We start from the raw sequence: 19,918 nt of genomic DNA, 5'->3' as shown, positions 1-19,918 counted from the left end.
GTGTGATGTATTAATTTAATTGATCCTATTTTATTGTTATATAATAATTTTTAATTATTAAATATTTTATATTTTATTTAAAATAGTATTAATAACATCTAAAGTGTGGAAAACGACTGGAAAAGTCGGAATACTGTCCGAATACTTTTGGACGCCACCTTTTACTTCCGGTTTAGCGCGTGCGCACTGCTTTACCGCGGATTTATAGGGAATAAAGTCACAGATTCACTACAATCATCAACACATGAATAAGTTTGGATTACAGTTTGGATAAAATAAAAATAAACAATGTGCATGTTGTTACTGAGGTAATTACGGAAGTTAGCGTGCTAGGCTAGCCCGACAGCTCTCCGTCCCACAGCAACGTGCGCATGCGCACAGTGAAACCGCGATGGAGAGACGTCACAGTAAACGAGTGACGTCACAGTAGACGGCGTGTATATGAGGGGTCTCACAGCGCGCGGACGCTCATTAGAGATCATGAACATGAAGATGTGTAAAATCCTTCGCGAGATGTTTCGAAGCTCAAAACAGAGGAATGAAACACAGGACCCTCGAGTGAAGGAGCTGCAGGAGCAGGGGAACCAGGAAGCACAAGAAATGGATGACTTCATACAAATGATCAGGGAAGTGATGAAGAAGGAGGTAAAAGAGAGAGTCAATCTGAGGAAAGAGTGGGAAAAGCTGGAGGCCACTCTGACTTCAGATAGAAAACACATGCAGGAATTAATCAGACTCATGCAGAGCAGCAAGGAGCTCAAGGCTTCTGTGAAACTCCATGAAGAAACAGAGAAGACTCAAGAGCTGGAGAAAGAGAGCTCAAGGAAATACCCAAACCAACTGGAGGAGAAGATCAGACAGCTGAAGTTCAGTTTGGCTTCTGAGCAAAAAATACGGGAGCAGGAAAAGGAGAAGTTCAAGCTGGACATGGATAAGAGGAGCGCCACAGAGCTCCAGAAAATCACTGAGCTTCAGTGTATCCTGAAACTCTACAAGGAGCAGGAGAAGAGCGTCGAGCAGGAAAGAGCACACTGCACAAGGGAACGGGAGCAACTAGAGGAACGTGTTGCTCAGCTGGAGGCCACTTTGAATTTTGAGAGAAATAAATGGGAGAAGGAAAGAAAGATGGTCAAGCTGAACACGGAGGAGAGGAACGCCACAGACATCCAAAAAATCATTCAGCTCCAGTGTATCCTGAAACTCTATGAGAAACAGGAGAAGACCATGGAGCAGGAAAGAGCGAGATGGACAAGGAAACGAGCGCGACTAGAGGAACATGTTGCTCAGCTGCAGGACACTTTGAATCTTGAGAGAAATAAATGGGAGCAGGAAAGAGAGATGGTCAAGCTGGACATGGAGAAGAGTAACGCCTCAATGCTCCAGACCATCTCCAAGCTCCAGGCTTCGCTGAAGGTTTATGAGAAACGGGAAAAGGCTCTAGAGCAGGAGAGAACGAGGTTTATGAGGGAACGAGATCGACTTGGGGAACGTCTCACTCAGCTGGAGTCCATGCACACACAGGACATGGCGGAGAAGGAGGCCTTGAATCTCCAGTCCATCACCGAACGTCAGGCTTCCCTGAAAGTTTTTGAAAAACTGGAGAAAATAACAGGTCAGGTAGCATAAAATCTACAAACCTGAGGAACAGGAGAGGAACATGGAACCGAGAAGGATCTTGCTGGTTTCCACTGGAAATGTATTCACTCATTCCTGCACACACGGTGGTTGGAGATGGTTTTAGATATCCAGAGATGGAGAACGAGGAGTTTAATCAGACTGAGCAGAAGTCCCATCCCCCATGTTCTTTTAAATGCCCCTGCAGTTCTTCATTATGATAAACTACCTCAATATCTCCAATCCATCTCCAATAGGAGACACCTTCACTCACTTCCTGTATGTAGATATAAAGCTGAACTTGTGTTCATTCGCTGGTTTCATTCTTATGATTTATTCTTTTACACTTTTCTTAATTACAGAAGAATAAAAACTGCAAAATAAAAGTATTTAGAATCAAAAAGACTTTATTTATAATCAAAAATAAATCACGAGGGTTTATACAATCAACTTTTTCTGAGCTCCATAAGCGCATGTGCAGAATGAGCTCCACCTTCTGGCCAGCGGTCGGTACTGCAGGAGCAACGCCACCGTCTTTAATTTATTTGTTTTGTGTAAACGTGAAACTTTTACAATTTCTGTTGATTTTCAACACTAAAGTTTTAATTTGAATACATAAGTGAATATTTAATTTAATCCGGGGTGCATTCTTTATATTGCTATATATTACATTATATTATATTATATTATATTATCTCATTTAAAGCTATATATAATAATATATAACACTATCCATCAGCAGACTTTTATTAGTTTTTCAGACCATCTACATTTAGCAGACGCCCTCGTCCACAGTTTATACTGACCCACACACGTGTATACTGACCCACACGTGTATACTGACCCACACGTTTATACTGACCCACACACGCGTGTATACTGACCCACACATGTTTATACTGACCCACACGCGTTATACTGACCCACACACGTTTATACTGACCACACACGTTTATATACTGACCCACACACGTGTATACTGACCCACACGCTTATACTGACCCACACGTTTATACTGACCCACACACGTATATACTGACCCACACGTATACTGACCCACACGTTTATACTGACCCACACACGTTTATACTGACCCACACACGTGTATACTGACCCACACACATTTATACTGACCCACACGTATACTGACCCACACGCTTATACTGTTTATACTGACCCACACACGTGTATACTGTTTATACTGACCCACACACGTTTATACAGTTTATACTGACCCACACACACGTGTATACTGACCACACACGTGTATACTGACCACACACGTGTATACTGACACACACATGTTTATACTGACCCACACATGTTTATACTGACCCACACACGTTTATACTGACCCACACACGTGTATACTGACCCACACACGTTTATACTGACCCACACGTTTATACTGTTTATACTGACCCACACACGTGTATACTGACCCACACGCGTATACTGACCCACACATGTATACTGACCCACACACGCGTTTATACTGACCCACACACGTGTATACTGACACACACACGTTTATACTGACCCACACATGTTTATACTGACCCACACACGTTTATACTGACCCACACACGTTTATACTGACCCACACACGTATACTGACCCACACACGCTTATACTGACCCACACACGTTTATACAGTTTATACTGACCCACACATTTATACTGACCCACACACGCTTATACTGACCCACACACGGTATACTGACCCACACACATTTATACTGTTTATACTGACCCACACACGTTTATACTGTTTATACTGACCCACACACGTTTATACTGACCCACACACGTTTATACTGTTTATACTGACCCACACACGTTTATACTGACCCACACACATTTATACTGACCCACACACGTGTATACTGACCCACACACGTGTATACTGACCCACACACCTTTATACTGTTTATACTGACCCACACACGTTTATACTGACCCACACATGTTTATACTGACCCACACACGTGTATACTGACCCACACACGTTTATACTGTTTATACTGACCCACACACGTGTATACTGACCCACACACGTGTATACTGACCCACACACGTTTATACTGACCCACACACGTGTATACTGACCCACACATGTGTATACTGACCCACACACGTTTATACTGACCCACACACGTGTATACTGACCCACACACGTTTATACTGACCCACACACGTGTATACTGACCCACAAACGTTTATACTGACCCACACACGTGTATACTGACCCACACACGTTTATCCTGACCCACACACGTTTATACAGTTTATACTGACCCACACACGTTTATACAGTTTATACTGACCCACACACGTTTATACTGACCCACATACGTTTATACTGTTTATACTGACCCACACACGTTTATACTGACCCACACACGTGTATACTGACCCACACACGTGTATACTGACCCACACACCTTTATACTGTTTATACTGACCCACACACGTTTATACTGACCCACACACGTTTATACTGTTTATACTGACCCAAACACGTTAATACTGTTTATACTGACCCACACACGTTTATACTGTTTATACTGACCCACACACGCTTATACTGACCCACACAGGTTTATACTGACCCACACACGCGTGTATACTGACACACATGTTTATACTGACCCACACATGTGTATACTGACCCACACACGTGTATACTGACCCACACACGCTATACTGTTTATACTGACCCACACACGTTTATACTGTTTATACTGACCCACACACGTGTATACTGACCCACACACGTTTATACTGACCCACACATGTTTATACTGACCCACACACGTTTATACTGACCCACACACGTGTATACTGACCCACACACGTTTATACTGACCCACACGCTTATACTGTTTATACTGACCCACACACGTGTATACTGACCCACACACGTGTATACTGACCCACACACGTGTATACTGACACACACACGTTTATACTGACCCACACACGTGTATACTGACACACACACGTTTATACTGACCCACACACGTTTATACTGACCCACACATGTTTATACTGACCCACACACGTGTATACTGACCCACACACGCATACTGACCCACACACGCTTATACTGACCCACACACGTGTATACTGACCCACACACGTTTATACTGACCCACACACGTTTATACAGTTTATACTGACCCACACACGTTTATACTGACCCACACACGTGTATACTGACCCACACACATTTATACTGTTTATACTGACCCACACACGTTTATACTGTTTATACTGACCCACACACGCTTATACTGACCCACACGCTTATACTGTTTATACTGACCCACACACGTATACTGACCCACACACATTTATACTGACCCACACACGTGTATACTGACCCACACACGTGTATACTGACCCACACACCTTTATACTGTTTATACTGACCCACACGCTTATACTGACCCACACATGTTTATACTGACCCACACATTTATACTGTTTATACTGACCCACACACGTGTATACTGACCCACACACGTATACTGACCCACACGTATACTGACCCACACATGTGTATACTGACCCACACGTGTATACTGACCCACACACGCTTATACTGACCCACACACGGTATACTGACCCACACACGCTTATACTGACCCACACACGTGTATACTGACCCACACACGTTTATACTGACCCACACGTGTATACTGACCCACACACGCTTATACAGTTTATACTGACCCACACACGCTTATACTGACCCACACACGCAGTATACTGACCCACACATTTATACTGTTTATACTGACCCACACACGCTTATACTGTTTATACTGACCCACACACGTTTATACTGACCCACACATGTTTATACTGTTTATACTGACCCACACACGTGTATACTGACCCACAAACGTTTATACTGACCCACACACGTGTATACTGACCCACACACGTTTATCCTGACCCACACACGTTTATACAGTTTATACTGACCCACACACGCGTTTATACTGACACACACGTTTATACAGTTTATACTGACCCACACACGTGTATACTGACCCACACACATTTATACTGTTTATACTGACCCACACACGTTTATACTGTTTATACTGACCCACACACGTTTATACTGACCCACACACGCTTATACTGTTTATACTGTTTATACTGACCCACACACGCGTATACTGACCCACACGTGTATACTGACCCACAGACGTTTATACTGTTTATACTTACCCACACACGTTTATACTGACCCACACACGTTTATACTGTTTATACTGACCCAAACACGTTAATACTGTTTATACTGACCCACACACGTTTATACTGTTTATACTGACCCACACAGGTTTATACTGACCCACACACGCTATACTGTTTATACTGACCCACACACGCTTATACTGTTTATACTGGACCCACACACGCAGTATACTGACCCACACACGTGTATACTGACCCACACGTTTATACTGTTTATACTGACCCACACACATTTATACTGTTTATACTGACCCACACACATTTATACTGACCCACACACGTATACTGACCCACACACGTGTATACTGACCCACACACGCTTATACTGTTTATACTGACCCACACTGCGTTTATACTGTTTATACTGACCCACACACGCTTATACTGACCCACACAGGTTTATACTGACCCACACACGCTTATACTGTTTATACTGACCCACACACGTTATACTGACCCACACACATTTATACTGACCCACACACGGTATACTGACCCACACGTGTATACTGACCCACACACGTTTATACTGACCCACACACATTTATACTGTTTATACTGACCCACACACGTTTATACTGTTTATACTGACCCACACACGTTTATACTGACCCACACACGTTTATACTGACCCACACATGTTTATACTGTTTATACTGACCCACACACGTGTATACTGACCCACACACGTGTATACTGACCCACACACGTTTATACTGACCCACACACGTGTATACTGACCCACACACGTTTATACTGACCCACACACGTTTATACTGTTTATACTGACCCACACACGTTTATACAGTTTATACTGACCCACACACGTTTATACAGTTTATACTGACCCACACACGTTTATACTGACCCACACACGTTTATACAGTTTATACTGACCCACACACGTTTATACAGTTTATACTGACCCACACACGTTTATACTGACCCACACACGTGTATACTGACCCACACACATTTATACTGTTTATACTGACCCACACACGTTTATACTGTTTATACTGACCCACACACGTTTATACTGACCCACACGTTTATACTGTTTATACTGACCCACACACGTTTATACTGACCCACACATTTATACTGACCCACACACACGTGTATACTGACCCACACACGCTTATACTGTTTATACTGACCCACACACTGTTTATACTGACCCACACACGTTTATACTGACCCACACACGTTTATACTGACCCACACATGTTTATACTGTTTATACTGACCCACACATACTGACCCACACACGTTTATACTGTTTATACTGACCCACACACGTTTATACTGACCCACACACGTTTATACTGTTTATACTGACCCACACACGTTTATACTGACACACACGTTTATATACTGACCCACACGTTTATACTGTTTATACTGACCCACACACACGTTTATACTGACCCACACAGGTTTATACTGACCCACACACGTTTATACTGTTTATACTGACCCACACACGTTTATACTGACCCACACACATTTATACTGACCCACACACGTGTATACTGACCCACACACGTTTATACTGTTTATACTGACCCACACACGTTTATACTGTTTATACTGACCCACACACGTTTATACTGACCCACACACGTGTATACTGACCCACACACGTGTATACTGACCCACACGTTTATACTGTTTATACTGACCCACACACGTTTATACTGTTTATACTGACCCACACACGTTTATACTGACCCACACAGGTTTATACTGACCCACACGCTTATACTGTTTATACTGACCACACACGTTTATACTGACCCACACACATTTATACTGACCCACACACGTGTATACTGACCCACACACGTGTATACTGACCCACACACGTTTATACTGTTTATACTGACCCACACACATTTATACTGTTTATACTGACCCACACACGTTTATACTGTTTATACTGACCCACACACGTTTATACTGACCCACACACGTTTATACTGTTTATACTGACCCACACATGTATACTGACCCACACACGTATACTGACCCACACACGCGTGTATACTGACACACACGTTTATACTGACCCACACACGCTTATACTGTTTATACTGACCCACACATGTTTATACTGTTTATACTGACCCACACGCTTATACTGACCCACACGTGTATACTGACCCACACACGTGTATACTGACCCACACACCTTTATACTGTTTATACTGACCCACACACGTTTATACTGACCCACACACGTTTATACTGTTTATACTGACCCAAACACGTTAATACTGTTTATACTGACCCACACACGTTTATACTGTTTATACTGACCCACACAGGTTTATACTGACCCACACGTTTATACTGTTTATACTGACCCACACACGTTTATACTGACCCACACATTTATACTGACCCACACACGTGTATACTGACCCACACACGTTTATACTGTTTATACTGACCCACACACATTTATACTGTTTATACTGACCCACACACATTTATACTGACCCACACACGTGTATACTGACCCACACACGTGTATACTGACCCACACACGTTTATACTGTTTATACTGACCCACACGCTTATACTGTTTATACTGACCCACACACGTTTATACTGACCCACACAGGTTTATACTGACCCACACACGTTTATACTGTTTATACTGACCCACACACGTTTATACTGACCCACACACATTTATACTGACCCACACACGTGTATACTGACCCACACACGTGTATACTGACCCACACACGCTTATACTGTTTATACTGACCCACACATTTATACTGTTTATACTGACCCACACACGTTTATACTGTTTATACTGACCCACACACGTTTATACTGACCCACACACGTTTATACTGTTTATACTGACCCACACACATGTATACTGACCCACACACGTGTATACTGACCCACACACGTGTATACTGACACACACGTTTATACTGACCCACACACGTTTATACTGTTTATACTGACCCACACATGTTTATACTGACCCACACAGGTTTATACTGACCCACACACGTTTATACTGTTTATACTGACCCACACACGTTTATACTGACCCACACACGTTTATTCTGACCCACACACGTTTATACTGTTTATACTGACCCACACGTTATACTGACCCACACATTTATACTGACCCACACACGTTTATACTGACCCACACACGTGTATACTGACCCACACACGTTTATACTGTTTATACTGACCCACACACGTTTATACTGACCCACACACGTTTATACTGACCCACACACGTGTATACTGACCCACACACGTTTATACTGTTTATACTGACCCACACACGTTTATACTGTTTATACTGACCCACAGACGTTTATACTGTTTATACTGACCCACACGCTTATACTGTTTATACTGACCCACACGCTTATACTGTTTATACTGACCCACACACGTATATACTGTTTATACTGACCCACACACGTTTATACTGTTTATACTGACCCACAGACGTTTATACTGTTTATACTGACCCACAGACGTTTATACTGTTTATACTGACCCACACACGTTTATACTGTTTATAGTGACCCACACACGTATATACTGTTTATACTGACCCACACACGTTTATACTGTTTATACTGACCCACACACGCGTATATACTGTTTATACTGACCCACACGATATACTGTTTATACTGACCCACACACGTATATACTGTTTATACTGACCCACACACGTTTATACTGTTTATACTGACCCACACACGTTTATACTGTTTATACTGACCCACACACGTGTATACTGTTTATACTAACCCACGCACGTATATACTGTTTATACTGACCTACACACGTTTATACTGTTTATACTGACCCACACACGTTTATACTGTTTATACTGACCCACACACGTTTATACTGTTTATACTGACCCACACACGTATATACTGTTTATACTGACCCACACACGTGTATACTGTTTATACTGACCCGCACACTTATATACTGTTTATACTGACCCACACACGTGTATACTGTTTATACTGACCCACACACGTGTATACTGTTTATACTGACCCACAGACGTTTATACTGACCCACACACGTATATACTGTTTATACTGACCCACACACGTGTATACTGTTTATACTGACCCACACACGTATATACTGTTTATACTGACCCACACACGTTTATACTGTTTATACTGACCCACACACGTTTATACTGTTTATACTGACCCACACACGTATATACTGTTTATACTAACCCACACACGTGTATACTGACCCACACACGTGTATACTGTTTATACTGACCCACACACGTATATACTGTTTATACTGACTCACACACGTTTATACAGTTTATACTGACCCACACACGTTTATACTGTTTATACTGACCCACACACGTATATACTGACCCACACACGTATATACTGTTTATACTAACCCACACACGTGTATACTGACCCACACACATTTATACTGTTTATACTGACCCACACACGTATATACTGACCCACACACGTATATACTGTTTATACTGACCCACACACGTTTATACTGACCCACACACGTATATACTGACCCACACACGTATATACTGTTTATACTGACCCACACACGTGTATACTGACCCACACACGTTTATACTGTTTATAATGACCCACACGCTATACTGACCCACACACGTATATACTGTTTATACTGACCCACACACGTTTATACTGTTTATACTGACCCACACACATTTATACTGACCCACACAGGTATATACTGTTTATACTGACCCACACACGTTTATACTGACCCACACACGTATATACTGTTTATACTGACCCACACACGTTTATACTGTTTATACTGACCCAAACACGTATATACTGACCCACAGACGTTTATACTGTTTATACTGACCCAAACACGTATATACTGACCCACAGACGTTTAGACTGACCCACACATGTATATACTGTTTATACTGACCCAAACACGTATATACTGACCCACAGACGTTTAGACTGACCCACAGACGTTTAGACTGACCCACACACGTATATACTGACCCACAGACATTTATACTCACCCACACACGTTTATACTGACCCACACATGTTTATACTGACCCACACACGTTTATACTGTTTATACCGACCCACACACGTTTATACTGACCCACAGACGTTTATACTGACCCACACGTTTATACTGACCCACACATGTTTATACTGACCCACACGTTTATACTGTTTATACCGACCCACACGCTTATACTGACCCACAGACGTTTATACTGACCCACACACGTTTATACTGACCCACAGATGTTTATACTGACCCACACACGTTTATACTGACCCACAGACGTTTATACTGACCCACACATGTTTATACTGACCCACACACGTTTATACTGTTTATACCGACCCACACACGTTTATACTGACCCACAGACGTTTATACTGACCCACACACGTTTATACTGACCCACAGACGTTTATACTGACCCACACACGTATGTACTGTTTATACTGACCCACACACGTTTATACTGTTTATACTGACCCATAGATAACGTTAAATGAATTAAATCAAACACTAAAATAAAAAACACAGGAACAATTTAATTTTAAACTCGGGTTAAAGTAGATGAATAAAGCGACTGGCTGCAGTAACGCTCGTAGCGGAAATATCCACCATTTTGTAACCGATCCGGCTTCGGCATGAGTCTCTTCTGTCGTTACTTCACACACACATGAGCAGCGTGTACGTCTTCCTCATAAGAATTCACATTAGTAAGGAGTGGTGCAGACTTCGGGTGGGCGGGGCATTATACGGACGGGTGGGCGGAGCCAGAATTCTGCCTTGTGATGTCACAGGTTTCCGCTCCGCTATAAATTCACTTGCACTCATTTCCTCCCTTAGACACTGGTTCTCGTACGTGATACAATGCAGCAGCAGGTTGTTCAGAAGGGAAGTAAGGTACAGCGTGATAAACACACCGTTTTACACAATGATGTGAGGAACAAACCAGAGAGCGGAAAAAATAAATCCACGCTCCTGAAGACACAAGGCACAGAGAGTGGTGCTCAGGAAGCAGAGGAAGAAGACCTGATCAAGAATCTGAGGAAGTTCAAGGATAACATGTTGATAGCAATTAAGGCTGATAGAGCCAGCCTGGTCCTCTATATTGAGGACCAGAAAAGGAACATGCTGAAGCAGAGAGATGAATTCACACTGAAGCTGGAAGAGTGCATGGACAAAGAAGCATCGAGCAAACAAATGATCAAGGGTCTGGAAAACAAAATTGATGCATTGTCTAAGAAAAACCTGGATGAAGTGGCAAGATTGACGTGCCAGATTGAGGCAGAGAAAAGGAACATGGAGAAGCAGAGAGAGGAGTGTGAGTGTGCTGAGAGAGAGCAGAAGATCTTCAAAGATAAATGCAGAGAACAATGTGAAGAACTGCTACTGAGGATAATTGAAAAGGAACAAAAGGTGGATGGGATAATTAAAGAAGTGGAGGCCCTGAAAGCAACGGTGAAAGAGCTTGATAAAAAAGCAGAGAACATGGATCCTAACATGAAGGAGAGCCTCAAAGAAATCAATAGACGCCTGAAGAACTTTGGTCCAAAGTGGTTCCAGAAGCTGTGGAAGAAGTATAAAATCCAGAAAATCCAGGAGTTGAAGAAGGAGAGTAACAGACTTTTGCTAGAGTATTCTAAAAGCCAAGCCAGAGAATTTATTTCTTTATGGGTGATAAATGCTCTGGTTCAGGAAAAAAATATAATGAAGAGACATCTGGACAGTGGACTGTCTCTAAGCTTCTTTACCAGCCAGGAGAGCAACGAGAAGAAAAGGATTAAGAAGATAATGAAGCACCATGTGAAAACGAATAAGCAAACAAAGGAGAATACAAGAGAACTGGTTACTAGTCTGTCGACAGACTCTAAAGAGTTGTGCACTTTTTATCCTGCGATGCAGAGTATGAAGGACGAGTTGAAAAAACTGAAGAAGAAGAATGAGAACTATAAGGGATTTTACAACAGATGGTGATGAACATTAATGTGAAGGTAAGAAGTTTCTTTCTGTAGTTTACACACTGAACTAAATTATAAACTCAACACTTTTGTTTCTGCCCCAGTTTTCATGAGCTGAACTCAAAGATCTACCACTTTTTCTATCTGCCCCAAATCCTATTTCTCTCCAATATTGTTCACAAATGTGTAAATGTGTGTTAGTGATCACTTCTTCTTCACCCAGAGAATCATCACCTCACAGGTGTAGCAGATCAGGATGCTGATTAACAGCATGATTACTGCACAGGTGTTCCTCAGACTGGACACAATAAAAGTCCACTCTAAAATGAGACGCTTTCTGACAGTGTGAGCAGAAACACTTTGGTTATGTAAACAGATGTTGCAGCAGCTGTCCGGGGGTCTGGTCTCAGACAATGTTGGAGGTGAAGATGCTGGATGTGGGGGTCCTGGGCTGGTGTGGTTACACGTGCTTTGCGGTTGTATGGTCTGTTGGATGTACTGAAAATTCTCTGAAACTCTTTTGGAGATGCTTATGGTAGAGAAATGAACATTCAATTCAGGAGCAACAGCTCTGGTGGACGTTCCTGCAGTCAGCATGTGGATCACACGCTCCCTCAACACCTGCAACATCTGTGACATCGTGCTGTGAGAAAACTGTACATTTTAGAGTGGACTTTTATTGTGTCCAGTCTGAGGAACACCTGTGCAGTAATCATGCTGTTAATCAGCATCCTGATCTGCTACACCTGTGAGGTGATGATTCTCTGGGTGAAGAAGAAGTGATCACTAACACACATTTACACATTTGTGAACAATATTGGAGAGAAATAGGGATTTTGTGCAGATAGAAAAAGTGGTAGATCTTTGAGTTCAGCTCAGACGACTAGAAAGAGAGAGAACAGCAGTGTACAGTAATATTACAGTCTCTCATTATGACATGTTTATTAACACAAAGGTTTTGAATTTTGTCGTATCGCTTTATTACAGGTTTCACCACAGCACACAGTCAAGATCATCCCTTCTTCTGCCTCTGTTATTTCTAATGTGTTTATTACTCTGAGATTCAACACACTGTACAAGAAAACCACGAGCAGTGAGTCAGAAGAAATCAGAGGAGAAAAGGAGATGATGGAGAAATGAAAGAGAAGATCAGAACTGTAATAAGAATAAGAATAATATCTCTGTATATAAATTAATAAATGGAATCTTCTGGCATCACTTTGTCTCTCTGTGTGTGGGATTCGGAGCAGCACAACTGCATTTTGATTCATTATTATTATATACAGCATTGTTTTGATCATTCGCTCAGTTTCACTCTGCAAACATCAATAACAGCTTGAACTCCACATCTACACTAACATCCTGAAACACCTCACACCTCCACCTGGGTTCTCTCCTTCATTCTTATATAGAAAAGTGAAAATAATCTGGTAATTTTATTATTCAACACTAAAATTGTTGTATCTTTGGAAAGTGCAGCTACAGAGGTATTAGTAAAGTAGTATATAAAAAAATATAATTTTTTTAATTATTATTATTATTATTATTATTATTATTATCATTATTACTCTTCTTCTTCTTATTATTACTGTTATTATTATTATTATTATTATTATTATTATTATTATTGTCTCTCTCTCTCTTCCTCTCTTCTTCCTCTTCATCTCTCCTCCTCACCCTCTCATCTCTCCTCCTTTTTTTATCTCTTCTCCTCTCTCTCGTCATCTCTCCTCCTCTCTCTCTCTTCATCTCTCCTCCTCTCTCTTCATCTCTCCTCCTCTCTCTCTCTCTCTCTTCAGCTCTCCTCTCCACTCCTCCATTTCATTCGAACTGAACAGTGCTGAGCTGAAAGAGCGAGAGAAACAGAGAGAGAGAAAGAGAGAGAAAAGGAGAGAGAGGGAGAGAGAAACAGGGAGAGAGAGAAAGTTAGAGAGTGTGTATGTGTGAGTGAGAGAGAGAGAGAAAAAGGGAGAGAGAGGGAGAGAGAAAGAGGGAGAGAGAGAAAGTGAGAGTGTGTGTGTGTGAGTGTGAGAGAGAGAAAAAGAGTGTGTGTGTGTGTGTGTGTGTGTGTCTGTGTGTGTGTGTGTGTGTGTAAAGAGAGAGAGAGACAGAGACAGAGTGTGTGTGTGTGTGTGTGTGTGTGTGTGTGTGTGTGTATGTGAGAGAGGGAAGAGAGTGTTTTCTCTCTCTCACACACACACACACATACACACACACACACACACACACTCTCTTTTTCTCTCTCTCTCACACACACATACACACACACACACTGAGTGCATGCTGTGAGTGAGTGGGCGGAGCTTGAGTGAGTGGCGACTGCGTGTGGTTGTGCTTTATTCTTTTCTCTTACTTCTTCTACGCCTTTTGCTTGGTATTTTCTTTGTTTTTGTTTGTTTTTTGTGTTTGTGTGTTTATAAAACGACAGATAGACTTAGAGTTTTGTTTGGTGTGTAGACTTCACGCTGGAAGCGTGGAAGGATTGTACAGGATGAGCTGTGAGGTTTACCCGGCGTGATGGAGTGAAGGTGTTGTGTAAAGCGAGGGTAGAGGAGCGTGTAGGATTGTACAGGATGAGCTGTGAGGTTTAACCCGGCGTGATGGAGTGAAGGTGTTGTGTAAAGAGAGGGTAGAGGAGTGTGTAGGATTGTGCAGGATGAGCTGTGAGGATTAACCCGGCGTGATGGAGTGAAGGTGTTGTGTAAAGCGAGGGTAGAGGAGTGTGGGATTGTGCAGGATGAGCTGTGAGGTTTAACCCGGCGTGATGGAGTGAAGGTGTTGTGTAAAGCGAGGGTAGAGGAGTGTAGGATTGTACAGGATGAGCTGTGAGGATTAACCCGGCGTGATGGAGTGAAGGTGTTGTGTACAGCGAGGGTAGAGGAGTGTGTAGGATTGTACAGGATGAGCTGTGAGGTTTACCCGGCGTGATGGAGTGAAGGTGTTGTGTAAAGCGAGGGTAGAGGAGTGTGTAGGATTGTACAGGATGAGCTGTGAGGTTTACCCGGCGTGATGGAGTGAAGGTGTTGTGTAAAGCGAGGGTAGAGGAGGTGTAGGATTGTACAGGATGAGCTGTGAGGTTTAACCAGTGATGGAGTGAAGGTGTTGTGTAAAGCGAGGGTAGAGGAGTGTGTAGGATTGTGCAGGATGAGCTGTGAGGATTAACCCGCGTGATGGAGTGAAGGTGTTGTGTAAAGCGAGGGTAGAGGTGTGTAGGATTGTGCAGGATGAGCTGTGAGGTTTAACCAGTGATGGAGTGAAGGTGTTGTGTAAAGCGAGGGTAGAGGAGTGTGTAGGATTGTGCAGGATGAGCTGTGAGGTTTAACCCGGCGTGATTGAGTGAAGGTGTTGTGTAAAGCGAGGGTAGAGGTGTAGGATTGTGCAGGATGAGCTGTGAGGTTTAACCCGGCGTGATTGGAGTGAAGGTGTTGTGTAAAGCGAGGTAGAGGAGTGTGTAGGATTGTGCAGGATGAGCTGTGAGGTTTAACCCGTGATGGAGTGAAGGTGTTGTGTAAAGCGAGGGTAGAGGAGTGTGTAGGATTGTACAGGATGAGCTGTGAGGGTTTTACCCGGCGTGATGGAGTGAAGGTGTTGTGTAAAGCGAGGGTAGAGGAGTGTGTAGGATTGTACAGGATGAGCTGTGAGGTTTAACCCGGCGTGATGGAGTGAAGGTGTTGTGTAAAGCGAGGGTAGAGGAGTGTGTAGGATTGTACAGGATGAGCTGTGAGGTTTAACCCGGCGTGATGGAGTGAAGGTGTTGTGTAAAGCGAGGGTAGAGGAGTGTGTAGGATTGTACAGGATGAGCTGTGAGGTTTAACCAGCGTGATGGAGTGAAGGTGTTGTGTAAAGCGAGGGTAGAGGAGTGTGTAGGATTGTACAGGATGAGCTGTGAGGGATTAACCCGGCGTGATGGAGTGAAGGTGTTGTGTAAAGCGAGGGTAGAGGAGTGTGTAGGATTGTGTAGGATGAGCTGTGAGGGTTTTACCCGGCGTGATGGAGTGAAGGTGTTGTGTAAAGCGAGGTAGAGGTGTGTAGGATTGTGCAGGATGAGCTGTGAGGGTTTAACCCGGCGTGATGGAGTGAAGGTGTTGTGTAAAGCGAGGGTAGATGAGTGTGTAGGATTGTGCAGGATGAGCTGTGAGGATTAACCCGGCGTGATGGAGTGAAGGTGTTGTGTAAAGCGAGGGTAGAGGAGTGTGTAGGATTGTACAGGATGAGCTGTGAGGGTTTACCCGGCGTGATGGAGTGAAGGTGTTGTGTAAAGCGAGGGTAGAGGAGTGTGTAGGATTGTACAGGATGAGCTGTGAGGTTTAACCAGCGTGATGGAGTGAAGGTGTTGTGTAAGCGAGGGTAGAGGAGTGTGTAGGATTGTACAGGATGAGCTGTGAGGTTTAACCCGGCGTGATGGAGTGAAGGTGTTGTGTGCGAGGGTAGAGGAGTGTGTAGGATTGTACAGGATGAGCTGTGAGGGTTTACCAGCGTGATGGAGTGAAGGTGTTGTGTAAGCGAGGGTAGAGGTGTGTAGGATTGTACAGGATGAGCTGTGAGGTTTAACCGGCGTGATGGAGTGAAGGTGTTGTGTAAGCGAGGTAGAGGTGTGTAGGATTGTACAGGATGAGCTGTGAGGTTTAACCCGGCGTGATGGAGTGAAGGTGTTGTGTAAAGCGAGGGTAGAGGAGTGTAGGATTGTACAGGATGAGCTGTGAGGATTAACCAGCGTGATGGAGTGAAGGTGTTGTGTAAGCGAGGGTAGAGGTGTAGGATTGTGTAGGATGAGCTGTGAGGGTTTACCCGGCGTGATGGGTGAAGGTGTTGTGTAAGCGAGGGTAGAGAGTGTGTAGGATTGTGTAGGATGAGCTGTGAGGGTTTTACCCGGCGTGATGGAGTGAAGGTGTTGTGTACAGCGAGGGTAGAGGAGTGTGTAGGATTGTGCAGGATGAGCTGTGAGGTTTAACCAGCGTGATGGAGTGAAGGTGTTGTGTAAAGCGAGGGTAGATGAGTGTGTAGGATTGTGCAGGATGAGCTGTGAGGATTAACCCGGCGTGATGGAGTGAAGGTGTTGTGTAAAGCGAGGGTAGAGGAGTGTGTAGGATTGTACAGGATGAGCTGTGAGGGTTTACCCGGCGTGATGGAGTGAAGGTGTTGTGTAAAGCGAGGTAGAGGAGTGTGTGGATTGTACAGGATGAGCTGTGAGGTTTAACCCGGCGTGATGGAGTGAAGGTGTTGTGTAAAGAGAGGGTAGAGGAGTGTGTAGGATTGTACAGGATGAGCTGTGAGGTTTAACCCGGCGTGATGGAGTGAAGGTGTTGTGTAAGCGAGGTAGAGGTGTGTAGGATTGTACAGGATGAGCTGTGAGGTTTAACCCGCGTGATGGAGTGAAGGTGTTGTGTAAGCGAGGGTAGAGGAGTGTGTAGGATTGTACAGGATGAGCTGTGAGGTTTAACCAGCGTGATGGAGTGAAGGTGTTGTGTAAAGCGAGGGTAGAGGTGTGTAGGATTGTACAGGATGAGCTGTGAGGTTTAACCCGGCGTGATGGGTGAAGGTGTTGTGTAAGCGAGGGTAGAGGTGTGTAGGATTGTGCAGGATGAGCTGTGAGGTTTACCCGGCGTGATGGAGTGAAGGTGTTGTGTAGCGAGGGTAGAGGAGTGTGTAGGATTGTACAGGATGAGCTGTGAGGGTTTACCCGTGATGGAGTGAAGGTGTTGTGTAAGCGAGGGTAGAGGAGTGTGTAGGATTGTACAGGATGAGCTGTGAGGTTTAACCCGGCGTGATTGAGTGAAGGTGTTGTGTAAAGCGAGGGTAGAGGTGTAGGATTGTACAGGATGAGCTGTGAGGATTAACCCGGCGTGATGGAGTGAAGGTGTTGTGTAAGCGAGGGTAGAGGAGTGTGTAGGATTGTACAGGATGAGCTGTGAGGTTTAACCAGTGATGGAGTGAAGGTGTTGTGTAAAGCGAGGGTAGAGGTGTGTAGGATTGTGCAGGATGAGCTGTGAGGATTAACCCGCGTGATGGAGTGAAGGTGTTGTGTAAAGCGAGGGTAGAGGTGTGTAGGATTGTACAGGATGAGCTGTGAGGTTTAACCAGTGATGGAGTGAAGGTGTTGTGTGCGAGGGTAGAGGAGTGTGTAGATTGTACAGGATGAGCTGTGAGGTTTAACCAGCGTGATGGAGTGAAGGTGTTGTGTAAAGCGAGGTAGAGGAGTGTGTAGGATTGTACAGGATGAGCTGTGAGGTTTAACCCGGCGTGATGGAGTGAAGGTGTTGTGTAAAGCGAGGTAGAGGTGTGTAGGATTGTGCAGGATGAGCTGTGAGGATTAACCCGGCGTGATGGAGTGAAGGTGTTGTGTACAGCGAGGGTAGAGGAGTGTAGGATTGTACAGGATGAGCTGTGAGGGTTTACCCGGCGTGATGGAGTGAAGGTGTTGTAAAGCGAGGGTAGAGGTGTGTAGGATTGTACAGGATGAGCTGTGAGGTTTAACCCGCGTGATGGAGTGAAGGTGTTGTGTAAAGCGAGGGTAGAGGTGTGTAGGATTGTACAGGATGAGCTGTGAGGGTTTACCCGGCGTGATGGAGTGAAGGTGTTGTGTAAAGCGAGGGTAGAGGTGTGTAGGATTGTACAGGATGAGCTGTGAGGTTTAACCCGCGTGATGGAGTGAAGGTGTTGTGTAAAGCGAGGGTAGAGGAGTGTGTAGGATTGTGCAGGATGAGCTGTGAGGTTTAACCCGCGTGATGGAGTGAAGGTGTTGTGTAAAGCGAGGGTAGAGGAGTGTAGGATTGTGCAGGATGAGCTGTGAGGTTTAACCCGGCGTGATGGAGTGAAGGTGTTGTGTAAAGCGAGGGTAGAGGAGTGTGTAGGATTGTACAGGATGAGCTGTGAGGGTTTAACCCGGCGTGATGGAGTGAAGGTGTTGTGTAAAGCGAGGGTAGAGGAGTGTGTAGGATTGTGCAGGATGAGCTGTGAGGGTTTAACCCGGCGTGATGGAGTGAAGGTGT

The 19,918-nt window shown here is 43.9% G+C and overlaps 3 protein-coding genes across 4 annotated transcripts in view; 2 read left to right on the top strand and 1 right to left on the bottom strand.

The window, feature by feature from the left end:
* LOC124385132 (NLR family CARD domain-containing protein 3-like) overlaps positions 1–19,918 on the bottom strand; it is a 987,530-nt gene that overhangs the window by 497,978 nt on the left and 469,634 nt on the right. The gene's annotated exons all lie outside the window — the stretch shown is intronic.
* Positions 201–2,010, top strand: LOC124385145 (golgin subfamily A member 6-like protein 6). Its single transcript, XM_046848294.1, has one exon. The coding sequence runs from the start codon at positions 442–444 to the stop codon at positions 1,624–1,626; it is 1,185 nt and encodes a 394-aa protein (XP_046704250.1). The 5' UTR covers positions 201–441; the 3' UTR covers positions 1,627–2,010.
* On the top strand, positions 11,808–14,147 carry LOC124385147 (myosin-4-like). Its single transcript, XM_046848296.1, has 2 exons — positions 11,808–12,962; positions 13,917–14,147. Exon 1 carries the CDS (start codon positions 11,839–11,841, stop codon positions 12,943–12,945), a length of 1,107 nt encoding a protein of 368 aa, XP_046704252.1. The 5' UTR covers positions 11,808–11,838; the 3' UTR covers positions 12,946–12,962; positions 13,917–14,147.

This window comes from Silurus meridionalis, chromosome 4, assembly GCF_014805685.1.
Source record: "Silurus meridionalis isolate SWU-2019-XX chromosome 4, ASM1480568v1, whole genome shotgun sequence".
Taxonomy (NCBI): domain Eukaryota; kingdom Metazoa; phylum Chordata; class Actinopteri; order Siluriformes; family Siluridae; genus Silurus; species Silurus meridionalis.
This window is presented reverse-complemented; position numbering and strand designations above follow the sequence as displayed.